Source organism: Anastrepha ludens, chromosome 2 (assembly GCF_028408465.1).
Source record: "Anastrepha ludens isolate Willacy chromosome 2, idAnaLude1.1, whole genome shotgun sequence".
Taxonomy (NCBI): Eukaryota; Metazoa; Arthropoda; class Insecta; order Diptera; family Tephritidae; genus Anastrepha; species Anastrepha ludens.
In genome coordinates, this window is record NC_071498.1 from 72,912,295 (window position 1) to 72,925,841 (window position 13,547).

General features: G+C 35.3%; 1 protein-coding gene across 4 annotated transcripts in view; it reads right to left on the bottom strand.

Moving 5' to 3' along the window:
* Positions 1 to 4,971: 4,971 nt before the first annotated feature.
* The window catches only part of LOC128871821 (organic cation transporter protein), a 65,556-nt gene continuing 56,980 nt past the window's right edge, over positions 4,972 to 13,547 (bottom strand). For all 4 annotated transcript variants that reach the window (XM_054113910.1, XM_054113911.1, XM_054113909.1 and 1 more), the window contains exons 4-6: positions 8,203 to 8,620; positions 5,887 to 6,393; positions 4,972 to 5,809 (exon numbers count right to left, since the gene is read on the bottom strand). In XM_054113910.1, the coding sequence (XP_053969885.1) occupies positions 5,617 to 5,809; positions 5,887 to 6,393; positions 8,203 to 8,620 (1,118 nt within the window). In that variant the 3' untranslated portion in view covers positions 4,972 to 5,616. The remainder of the gene's footprint in view (positions 5,810 to 5,886; positions 6,394 to 8,202; positions 8,621 to 13,547) is intronic.

Consider the following 13,547-nt stretch of genomic DNA (forward strand, 5'->3'; position numbering starts at 1 on the left):
CAGAACCGAAGACGTTTCAGCAGCAAAATGGTGCTTGATATTAAAATATATTTTCAATTAAGGAATGATATTCTTTACTGATATAAAAAAATCATCTCTATTTAATCACACACTAAGGCCCCTATTATGAGCAACATTCGATCTTCGACTGTAGTCGAAAGTGCTGATCGAACGAATTTTCATTTGGTATTATGGTGCTCATTCGTTGAAGAATAGGACTATTGTGAATTTCGATCGCTCGACGCATTTACAATAGATAATTTTTCTCAGCTGATACAGCAAATCAAAATAAAAGAAAAACCGATTGTGTTGAAATTCTTTGCTAACAACAATTTTAAAAGTTAAAAAAAGTATTTTTTGTGAAATGAGTACAACGGAGTTGTGGTTCGACGATTCAACGCTCGATGAAAAATTAGTGGAACTAGCTAGATGTAGAAAACAGCTGAGGGGCGCATCCAACCCCCTTGAAATGGCTTCCACTGAGCAAGTTTAGTATTTTCAAACTGTGTTGACGTACATAATTTTACAGAAATTTCCTTACAATTTTTTAAAGAACTTTAGATTATCTAAAGAGCCATTTATGAACCTACTCTCCAGTACAAAAAACCAGTTGCAGCAGTGCACCCGAGCCAAGAGCTCTTCACTATTCTCCAAAAAAAGCAACACAAATTATAAATGTGTGTGCAGCTTTGCACAACATTTGCTTGTTTTATAATGTTCAACTTCCGGATGAAGAGTTATCCGATGAGACCCTCAACGATGATGCTGAAGATATTGAAGTGGAGCCAAATAACGGAGAAGCAGAAAACATAAGAAATGAAATTCTTAGAATATTATAGAAAAATCTAAAAAGTAATAAATAGAAACCTTTACGCCACAGTTTCTGTTTTATTTTTGTTATAAATTTTCTTTATTCAATTATTCGTCATTCGAAAAAAATATGTATTTCAGTTCCTCTACGTATTTCAGCCCATACCTGCCAAGGGAAAATAAAAATGTATTTCTATAAACATCACAAAAAAAAAACATTATTAACCTTAATCCATTTTGCTGCCGTTCTAACTGGTGGTCCCAAGCAATTCAGCTCCGTTGTAAATTCCTCCCAAAATATTAACATATATTAACATATTCCTGCATAATATTAACAAAATTAGTATATATTTATTATTTGGTTACTATAAAACAACAAATAATCGCAAACAACTTACATTTTAACAAGTTTTCCCACAATACGCTACACAATCGAAAGCAAAATTGCATTCGACTCTAAATTCGGTATACAACGAAAATTTCGACAGGCATGCACCGCTCATAATACCAAATTGACATTCGATTTTCGATCTTCGACAACGAACGAATATCGAAAATCGAATGCAACTCATAATAGGGGCCTAAAATAAACCAAACCGCAACATTTCTCACTTGGCGAGGTATAAATATAAAACTGCGAAAAACACAGTACTACCGAATAAAAATAAATAAGTAGTGATTGACAACTCAGTATGGCTCTCTTTAAGAGACTACAATGTCAAAAAATAAACACACTAATTAAAATGGAATTTTTGTTTTTCATTTCATATTAAATATATTCCTTATGAGAGCACTGTCAAATTTAGTCACAATTTGTTGAATACATTTTGCCCACCATGCATAACGGTCGCATACACGATGGAGAGAATAATGAGATGGCGCCTATCGTGGTTCCGTTACTTTGCTCTCAGCGAATCTGGCAATGAGTGACGTGATTTTAGCACCAGTACGATCAGATTAATATTTTCGTAACTTTATTTAGAATTTTTTTGTTATTTAGTCTCCGAGTTTTAGTTATTTCTTCATGAAATTTTTGTAATATGTTCTAATTAAAATGTAATGTTTATAATTTTGTGAAATATACATTTTACAAGTTTAGTTTTATTTAACTTTACTTTTTTTTAAGATCTGGTCACATTGCCCATGATTGCGGTTATTGTTGATGTTTATGAATATTCGCTTCTTTTTTGAAAAGTGCGTTAATTAACCAAACGTTTTAGTGAATATTTACGCAAAAATAAGATAATTCGTGAAAGTGTAAAAGTGCAAAATAAGGAAAAATGAAATGTGCAGTGAAAAATTGTGATACTAAGAACCTCAATAAAGCGTGTGATATAAGCTTTTTTATATTTCTTATCAGCCAATATGACATTTCTCGCTTTATTTACATTTTTAATTTCCAAATTTTTCTTCTTCTTCTCCTTTCAGCAGTCAAATCTATGTCCCGCTATTGCAGTGATGCCTAGCTTTGGATATAAAAACGCATTTAAAGAAAATAAAATACCAAATTTTTATTGAATTACTTGAAAAACTTTGTATGCGTGACAAATTGTCTTTAAAATGTGCGTTTTGTTTTAAATAAATGTGTTATCGAAATGTACAATTTAATTTATGAGTTTTTTTGGTAAAAGAAACTCTTTTGTTAAGGGAATGACTTATTTGCTGTATTTCAGGTTATGTAACAAAATAAAGTACTCTTTTTGTAAAAATGTCGTTATGGTTTTTTCAGTATTTTCTGGTATTTTGTTGCTTATTTTTACTGTGAATACACCTCTTGATGCCCTATGTCCCACTAAGGAATGAGGACCGGACGAAAGTATTACATCTCTATGGTTTTAATTCGCATTCAGTAAATTCAAACGCTTTTAAAAGGTTTTCAAGGTTGAGAAGAGTTAAGAGAAGAAGATTTAATATTCTGACATAACCTCAAAAGGAAAAAAAAATTAAATTTTCACTTTCAAAGTACTAAATTTTATAAGAAACAACAAATTTTTATTAGCACTAAAATCTTCTCAGAAGGACCTTTTTTAACCTTCCTTTGTTTAATAATAAATTTTTTTTAACTTGCAGTTTCGGTAGCTTTAAATTAAAAACAAAAAGAAACAAACACGAAACATCAAAATTAACGCATTTTCGGTATAAAAAAGCACTAAATTTATTGTGAAGAGCAAATGGTTGGCAACACTGCACTACTTGGCAAACGTGACGTCACGTACTCTCTGATGGGCGCAATATTCTTTCTATCATTCTTGGGTCGCATATACATACAGTGGCTCACAGCTTATTTCCAGTATTCATTCATTCAAGTTTTTTTTTGAAAATGTAACTATCACGCAAGATATCACACATTTTCTTTTGCATGAAGTGTCACAGCCTACCAGTTCTCCAACCAAACTGTTCTCCACAGATGTGGTTGGTTTGTGGGGACACCAACAGACGTGTAAGGGATTAAGCTCGGTGAATTGAGTTGAGATGAAAGGTGATTGAATGATTATTATTTTTATAAGACTACAGAAATATGAGTAGAGATATCTTAACCACTGTAGATTGTCTGCCTTTCACGTATTTAGTATTTCCGAATTTAAAAATAAATAAGGGAGAATGGGGAGTTTTGAGATGGGTTTTGTTTTTGGACCCGTATTACTCAAAATCTTAATATTCTGCATATGTCAACGATGGAATCTTTAGTCAATGAATACTGGTAGCTATTGGTATGGCCTATTTAACAAAACAACAATTTTCCTTAAAATTAAAATTGTATATAATCGTATAAAATATAATACAAAATACAAAAATGTGGGGAGTTGTGAGACACCATGGTTTAAATCAATAAAAATGACTTATTTTAGTTGTTAGTTCTTTATTAAGATGAAAAATAAAAAAGAAAAGACAATTGTTATAAAAAAGTGTACAAAAAATGCAATGCCATCAATCTGATGATTCGCAGTGAGAACATGTATAATAACCAGTTCGTAAATTGGCGCACTTTAGGTGAATGGAGTTGTTTCTGCTTAACTTAAAACAATAAAAACTCAAATTTAACCAAAAATTTCATGATATATATACAAACAATGCATGAATATTGCGAGGTACTTATGAAAGATGCGTTAAAACGTCGAAAAAATGGTCTCACAACTCCCCACATTTGTTGTCTTACAACTCCCCAAATCGTTTTTTTATAAATGGCCGCGTAGTCATAAACACATCGAACGTTCCTGCCCAAGTGAATGTGTAAATTCAAAGCTAATAGGACAATTAATAATTTGTATATATTAACATTTGCAAATTGCTTCAACAACTGATCGAATGTATCGCAAAACAAATGATGAAAAAAACTTACCGAGAAGTTCCAAAACACAGTAACTGGAGAGACGCGTCGAATGCGTTTAAATATGACCAATGCTAGATGAAAAGTGAGATCGCATCGAGAACACTTGTTGACACTTAAAATCGAATGTAAACAAATGAATAATGCCGAAAGGTAACAATGTCTCACAACTCCCTGTGTCTCACAACTCCCCATTTTCCCCTACTTTATCAAAAGGATGTATCAATTTTTTCCTTTATAAATTTTCTTTGTGTATTTCGTTTGTATAAAAAATCAATTTACAAACATGCATACATAAATTGTTTATAGTTTGTTACACCAGCTGCATATATAAAAATATGAAGACAAAAAAAATCGTTTTAAAAGATTTTGCTTTATAATTATTTGGATTTGCTAGTAAAGGCTAACATTTATTTAATTTATATGTACTATATGCTTATAAAAAACTAAATATATTGAAAAAAATATATATATATTATACAACTTTTGTGTTCATATGTGTAAATGTATTTTATAAATTTGTATAAGTATTTTTTCTTCGTTAGCGCTTAGGTATGAATATAATTATTATTTGACTTATTCATGCGCATATGCATGGCTTATATATGCAATATATGTATGGCTATGTGTATACAGCATATTTATGTACATGCATTTACATATATACATATATATAAATACATACGTACAGATTATTTTACTGCCGCTCACATATGTATATGTATTTACATACATTTTATAAGGAGCTTATAAGCCTAACTTGTTTGTTTGTATGTATATTTATATATTTCGCGGTGTTCTTGTGTCATCATACGATATTTAGATTTTCCATATTTAATTTCACTTTTTTGCAAATTTTTATATGCCTGCATTTTTTTTTGTTTTTTTTTTTGTAAATCAGCATAGAAATCAGTACTTGCTTAAAGCCTTGCTTAAGTAAAATTGTGCCCAATGCTAAGGGTGGTTAGTGAACTTTTGAAGTACTACGATATACCTTTTGTATATATGTATGTATATGTATTTATTTATGCCGATTTGATTTCTATAAGAGTTTATATACGGGTTTAAGCTAGTACTAATTTTCTTTATATCTATATATAAGCTTTGCGTATAAGAATATATATATTGTATATACATATATACCAAATACCCGTTTCGCTTCCCTAAATTCTTTTAAATTTTTAAATTATTTTTTCTTTATATGTACATACATACATTTGTAAAAATTGATCTCTAGCAAATATTATTTTGAGTGCTTTCCACGAATTTCTTCTACATCCGCCTATCACCTAGAAAATTATCAGTAAGTACTTAAGAACTAAAGACGTTTACTAACAAAATTAAACTGTAAAAAAAATTCTTTCTACTTTTTGCGCTTGTTTGTATTATTTCTTTGATTTATAGCTTAACATCTAAGGAAGCCTACAAAAATATTATATTGTAAGTATATCTAGCGAAATTCATGCGCTCCATTACTTTTACGCCGCACTGTTAAGGTTCTCATCGGCCGATTCATCACCACGTTCAAAAACAGTTAACGATTGCTTTCGCTCGTAGGCTTCCTCCTCTGAATTGCATGAATGTTTGCCTTTCTTCGAAATACATGGGAAATCAAACATGCGTTCACCTTTGCCGAATACCTCACCCTCCTCAACGGTCTTTGGAAGCGTTCTATAAATGCACATAAAATAAGGATTAGTAAGAAGATTTTCATTATATTCTAATCATGTTTAAAAATGTTTATTTACCTGTTCAGCGTTTCGGGCAAGAGCAAGCAAACAAAGGAACCCGTAAAGAAGAGCACACCCAAAATAATAGATGGCGCCGCCTTGAAGAACGTACCCAACCACAAGATATATGGCGCTAAGAATGATGCCGCAAAACCAGCTACATGCACCGCTGCCACACCTTGCCCGCGCACACAGGTCGGTATCAGCTCAGTGGCGTATTGTGAGCCTGATTCGTAAGAGATGGCCACACCGAAACGCGCCGCAATTGTTAAGGCCGCCAATAGTATCGCATTGTGGTTGTGTTGTTGATAGGCGATTGCTATGCCAGCCATTGTTGTGAATAAACCGCCGACAAGCAATGATCCAGCCGCCATACCTTTACGTCCAATGCGATCCTGCAGCAAGATGACAATAATACTCGACGGTAGTACGGCGATGGCGCTCAAGGAGAACATGATGAAAGGCGAGATGCCCATGCCTTCGACATTACGTGACACAGCATCGTAGCAAAGGGTGATGACCATGCTGGCGGATGAGAAAATGGAATATTAATTAATGTTACTATCAACTATAATACATATTTATGTATTTAGATATATATATGTGTATATATATTTTCTTTGTTCACTCCTCTCGGGAGCATAGGGCCACGGCAAGACTTGTCTTGCGTTGGTTTCGTCAATCTATTTGATTTCTGACAGGGTAGGTGATTAGCCTGCCAGTAGTCGGCATGCCCTGTCGCAGCTTGGAGCGCCATCTGTGTGCCACATTTTACTAGCAAAAGGATCACACAGATGGTTGAGGACTTCGCTGAAGTGGTGTGTCTGCGCTATTACCGCAGCCGCCTGCTTCCTCTTGCTGGCGCCACTGATGCAATATGTAACTCTGTGTTTTTGTTTGGTTTTAGCAGGCACAATGCAAATAATGCGCTGACTATTGTGCGGGAGTAAGGATGGAGAGAATGGGTTTTTGGGTTTGAGGAATGAGTTTTTTTAGAATCGCGGAAAGTAAGTAAATTTGGAAAAGTGCGAGGACCGTGCTTTACGTGGGATCCGAACCCACAATCTCTGGGATCGTAGGCTAGTGCACTTACGCTAGACTACCTAGCCCGCCATGTATTTATATACTACAACTAAATACAGTGAAATTCCCCATTACGGACAGTCCTTATAACCGGACAGCTCCAATAACCGGACAAATTTTGGGCACACTGGTTTTTCATTCATTTTTTCATACAAATATCATCCTAATAAACGGACACTCTAATAACCGGACGCGGACAAAGTATTTCAAACCATTTTCATAAAAAAATTTCTCATAAACGGACAAAATTCAAAAATATCACAAGCAAGCTTTGTTGTTCATTATAAAAATGAAATAGGTGATTCCCCTTTTAAAATGTATGCACACATTCAAACCCTGTGTTTTAAATTAAGAGTAGTTTTTAATTCAGTTTGTTAAGTCAGTTGCATGCGAATGGTTGCGTTCAAAGTTCGTAATAATATGGCGCCGAAAAAGAAGGTACTTTCTATTAAAGAAAAAATGGAAATTATTAATGTTGTCGAAAAAGATAAATTATCAGTACGTGGAATTGCAAAAAGGTAAAGTATAATGAGCCCAAAAATTTAATGGTAGGTACACGTTTCTTTTGCTTTGAAAGGTTCAATATTGGCAAAACACTAGCTGCTGAAATCAATAAAAATAAAGAAAAAATTCGTTCTAAATGGGAGCCTGGAGTTAATGTTCATCAAAAGCGAAGCTTTCTTAAAGAAGGCGGCTCTGAAATAGACAAGATGTGTTTTAATTGGTTCGCTAAAGCTAGAAGTCAAAACATTCCGATTTCTGGTCCCATTTTGAAAGCAAAGGCAATGTAAATTGCAGGCAAACTGGGTGTACCTAATTTTAATACTTCAGATGGATGGTTAAACAAATGGCGAATAAAGAATAATGTTGCTTTCAAATGCGTATCTGGTGAAGCTGCAGATGTAAACCAGGATGGTGTCGAACAGTTTAGGACAAAACTGCCATCTCTGTTGACCGGTTACAAGCCTCAAGACATTTACAACGCAGACGAAAGTGGGCTTTTTTCGTGTCTTACCTGACAAAACCCTCGCTCTGAAATCGGAAAAATGCGTGGGCGGTTAATACTAAGGAATGCAAATATTCTTTACTTCCAAAAATTTCTTTGTGTGGTATATATTTTGTGACTTCATCCCTTATAAGCGGACATCTCCCATAGCCGGACAAAAACACTGCGACGGTGAGTGTCCGGTTATAAGGAATTTCACTGTATATGATATGAGGTTATTAAATAGCGAGGCTGACAATACTTACGATTTGAAGAACAGTATAAGCGTATGTTTTCGCATGCGTGGCGTTTTAAACATATCCAAAAGCGTCGAATGCACCTGCTCATCGCCGCCCATCTTCTGACGCTGCTTCTCACAATGTTTGCGAAATTCCTCAAATTCCGCTGGCGTTACTTTACGTTTATTGAATCGGGCGACACGTTTCAAACGCTTTATAGCGCCATCCACATCATTTCTTGTGACCAACCATTGAGCGCTCTCCTGCACCACAAAGTAAAACAACACTATAGATAGAATTGGCAGTGAAGTGCAGGCTAAGTAAAGTTGCCAATGGCCAACAAGTACCGCCAGCCACGGAGTAAAGACTAGACCGATTGTATAAAAGACGCCGACGGCTAAGTTCAGTCCAAGTGTACGCATCGACGGACGGATGTATTCGAGTACTAAAGAAAAGAGTACAAAGAGATAGTTAGATATGTACAATTTTTTATTAAATATTTTATAATTTTAAAATAATACATAATATATAATATATTTGTCATATTTTTATTTGCTTACAAAACATTAGTGTGCGCCGCGCATCGCTCGGCTTTCGCTTTGTGTAATAATGTAGTAGTGCGTTGCACCTAATCGCCAAAGGTAACAAATATTACAATATTTTTGTTTGAGTGTCAAAATCAGCTGGTTACTTTCCATGGATTCTATAAATTCCATGCATTTCAATCATAATGTAAGCGAGACACTTTGGCACTCAAACAACCTAAGCGAAACAAAAATCTGCTATAGAAACACCACCTATATGAATTTGCCTTGGCGAAAGATTGTCACGGATTTCCGGGTGAACGCTGATGAGTTTTCATTTGTATGGTGCCTGGTAAGGGAGGTGGTGTCAGCAGACATGGGATTTTTTAGTTTGTGTTGATGAGTAACTACACCAGGGCCGTAGAGAGCATATCCGGGCCCGGGGGAAAATCCGGGCCCCGGGGCCGGGGGAAAATTGCAAATGCGGGCCCTTTCAAATGATGTCTAATTCATATAAATACGTATAATCTCGAGTCCGGGCCCCTCTGAAAACTCCGGGCCCGGGGGAAAAAGTACCCGATCCCCCCCTCTCGACGGGCCTGAACTACACCACAGGGTAAAACGTTACGGTTATGTTAAAATTGTTCCTACCGAAACCAAGAACGCTTTAAGCTTGTAAGCAAATTCGCTTGCATGTCGTACAATAATCACCCCTATTATGGTATCCGCCGGATGGTTGCGGAGGGAGTTATACTCGATCCGACAGTATTCCGTATCATAATAAACGTCGGATAAAGCAGTACGCGGATCGATAATGTGGTTTACGGATCGATTAAAAAAAATGGCATTACCAACAACGCATTCAATACGCGTTTCAAACAAATTTACTCGTTTCTCATCCGCAGGTCATTGTGTTGCGGATATTATTATAATAAAGATGGAGAGCAATAAAATGTAAGGAAAAACATTTTTATTTGTTTTTTTCGGATTATATATATTGGCAAAATTTATACAAATGGCAAAATTTATATTTTTTAGGAAACGCACAACCACCAGAGAGCAATTTAAAGGTTTAATATCTCGTATGAAGGAGCGTCCCGATATTGCAAAAAATTTTACCAGAAGTGCTCCTAACGAAGTAGAGCAATTTTGGGAGAGTGTGCGTGAGGAACTGAATTCATTAGGGCCTCCATCGAAGAGTATTTCAGAATGGAAAAAGGTTTGTTGATAATTCAAAAGTTCATTGAGAATATAAATACTTATTTGCTTTTTAATTAAAGGTTTGGTCAGATTTTAAATCAGCAGTCAAGAAAAAGTTGGCGCACAATAAAAGGGAATTACAAGCAACTGGTGGAGGCGAAAATAGGGAACCACCTTTATCGTCGCTAGAAGAAGATGTTGCTACTCTAGTGGGCCTAAACGGCTATGTTGGGGGCACCAAAAATTCAAAAGAGTTTGGAGTGCCTCAGAGGAGAATTGTTAAGCATGCCACTCCACTAAATTCAGAGCAGGTGGTTGAAGACATTACTCCATCTACATCGAAGAGAGCTCGTGAGGGTACAAATTCATATACTTCGAGAGACGCCATCTGCATAGAGTTGTTGGAAAATGACGATGTGGAAAATAACCAAAACATTCGAAATGAGCTCCGAAAAAAAAGAGACCGGAGCAGTTTGACTTGTTAGACAAGCAAATCGGTGTGCAGGAGAGCTTATATTCAAAAGTTTCGGAAGGTGTTGAGGCACAGGAACTACAAATTTAAAAAAAGAACTGAAAAATCTGACTAGGTCGGTTGAACGTCTGGGTGATAACCAGAATGAATGAAATGAAATTCTCCAAGCTTTTCTTGAGGAGACAAAAAGACATAATATGGCTATGGAGACAAATGCTATTGAAAAATTAAGGGTGAAAAAAGAACTTTTAAGCATTGAATTAGGAGAAGTTAACAAGCAATTGAGACTTAAAAAATGACTGAATTAGAAATTTTGTTTAGCTTAAGTTTTAATGTGCAACATTTGCCAAGAAGGCTGTTTTTATTTTGTTCTTAAGAAATATATACAAACATACATATATTTATGTACGTTAAATGAAAACAAAAAATGTTTCTTTATAAAAAGCTGTGTAGCATTTCATTCCGGATTTGGTTTGTTGTACAGGCTCGCTATTTTCATATTCTTCACTTTCAAAAACCCCTTCTAAATATTCGTCTGAAATATTATAATGGATCCGAATGTTGTGAAGTGCCGCCGCAACATTAACAATTTGAGCCACTTTTTCCGGAGAATAATGAAGTTGGCGAGCTGAAAGCAAGCATCGACACCAATTCTTCCAGACACCTATTGTGCGTTCAACAATATTGCGACCCGAGCTATGGCTTTTATTGAAACGGCTTTGGGGTGTATTAGCTCCGGCATTTCGGAAGGGTAAAAGTGGGTATCCAGAGTCACCTAGGGAACATTTAAATCAAAATTACTTATGTATTGCTAACTGTTTCGTTTTTGTCATATATGTATGTACCCAACAATCTAGTGCTTCTGTGTACATTTTCATACATGGTTTGGAAATGTCTTGAAGCCTCACTATTTTCCCAAATAAAAGAATCGTGACTTGCACCCGCGTATCTACTGTTCACATACCTTATTCGCTGCTTATGGTCACATATCTTAAGATAGAAAAAAGTCATTTTATTAGTCAATTAAAATTTCAGAAATTAACTTACTATCATTGCATTAATACTGTAATATCCTTTCCTATTATAATAAAGGTGCGAATTGTCTCCAGCAGGTTTCAAAATTTGTATGTGGGTGCCATCTACGCACATAACTATGCCGGGAATTCTTGTTTTTCCAAAAAAATATCTTTTGGTTTCAAGCTCTCAGTCTCGGTCATTGCCAAGCTTATCCATCTGGGGCATGGTGTTGCCTCTAAAATATTTAAAACTTCTGACAGTACTGTGGACACTGTGGACTGCGCCATGCCAATATTAAAATCTTGTCCAGTACCATTTTGATAACCCCCTTCAACAAAAAATCTTAGACAGGCTTCTAGTTTGAGCACTGGCGATATCGACCATGTTTTAATAACAGGAGGCATTTCCCTCTTTAATATGTTAAGAACATATTGGAAAGCTATCTTATTAAGGCGGAATTGCTTAACAAATCTACAAGAGGAGTTCACATAAATTTTCGTCAATTGTCCTTGAAAAGTGAACTTACACATCATCAGGCAACTGGAACACGTCAACAGCATTATCCCTTACTTTTTTCCGGGTTCGTCTTGCATCATTGCTTGTACTTTCATTAAAATCTATATAAAACGCTATTGAATCCATTTTACACACTTAACAAATATTTATTGGTATTTTGAAATTTTTGCACAGCTGATTATGCTGATAACACAGTTCACGGATAGTAATGCAGTGCATCCGTCGGTAACAATAATGCCATTTTAGTGAAAAAGTGAATCGAGTGCGGATCGAGTTAACTCCCGCCGCATATCATCCGACGATTATCATAATAGGCTTGAATGTACACCAGTGCTGGTCAAACTTTTGCACGACTTTATTTTGGTGTCTGAACTGTACGACTGGTAATTGCGAACAAAGAAGTCAAAGTAACGTAGCTCTAAAAGTGTCTACAATCCTTTTTTTTGCTACACAGGCCTTCAGAGTTAAAAACTAGACTACTTTGTTCCTAATATTTTTGACTTGTTGAAGCCGAATCTGACCTCAACATATTCGGTTTTCGAAATATTCCTGTTAAGAAGTGCAAAAAACACGATTTTCTACTAGATATGAGGCTATGTAACGTAATGAGATATTTGTAAAGGTCCTTATACTACTTTATGTTCAAAATTCGCTTTGATGTTCACATACTCAATTAGGCTAATTCAATATGATTTACATTAATTCAAAATACAACTCTTCCCATTTTAATATGTACTAAAAGCGCTCTACTTCTTCGGAGATACCGTCCATTGAATTCGTCGATATACGAAAACTGAGTAGAATCCCTCTCTGATGAATTCAGGTTACTCTTCTCAGTTCTCTCACAAATCGTGCCTATATTATTCAAAGAGAACTTAGGTTCGAATCTCGGTGAAACACCAAAATTAAGGAAAACATTTTTCTAATAACGGTCGCCCTCGATAGGCAATGGCAAACCTCCGAGTGAATTTCTGCCAAGAAAAATATCATCATAAAAAATATGTAGTTCCCTCCATTTGAGGAACAACATCAAGAGTTCCTTCTCCTATTTGTAGTGTGTGTCTTGATTTTCTTTCTTGAGGGACATAAATTTTATGCCGCCCCGAACGGTAGATGGTTTGTTTTAGGAGGAGTTTTTTAATGGCAGAACTGGATAAAACTTTCTACCAATTGTAGTTTCGTGACCGGGGTTTCGAACCTGTACTTTAAATGTGTATACCTGTGTATACATATTCACTTCATCTGATTATATTTTTAATGGAAAGCGGCAAGTAAAGATTTTTTGGGCTTCAAATTATGTTGAGGCTTCATCGTTTTAAGCTACTTCTGGGAAGATTTCAATTTAAAGCAGTGCTGCAGCTGTGTTTTCTACATTGCATGTTACATCGATGATTCGTTTAGAAATGTTGTAACAGCAAAGGCACGGTTATGCAAGACTTACACTTGATATGGCTTTACTTTTCAAATTCAATGATTACTCAATGTGTCATTCAGTAACTTCTCTCTTTGTGTTGTCTAATGGAAAAACAAATTTAAATTGCATCAACGTATATTTGTCATACAGCACCCTATTAGGCTCTACAAGGGATACCAAGCGCTCATCATCTATGGTCACAAATATTTAAAATAACTGCGCTTATTTT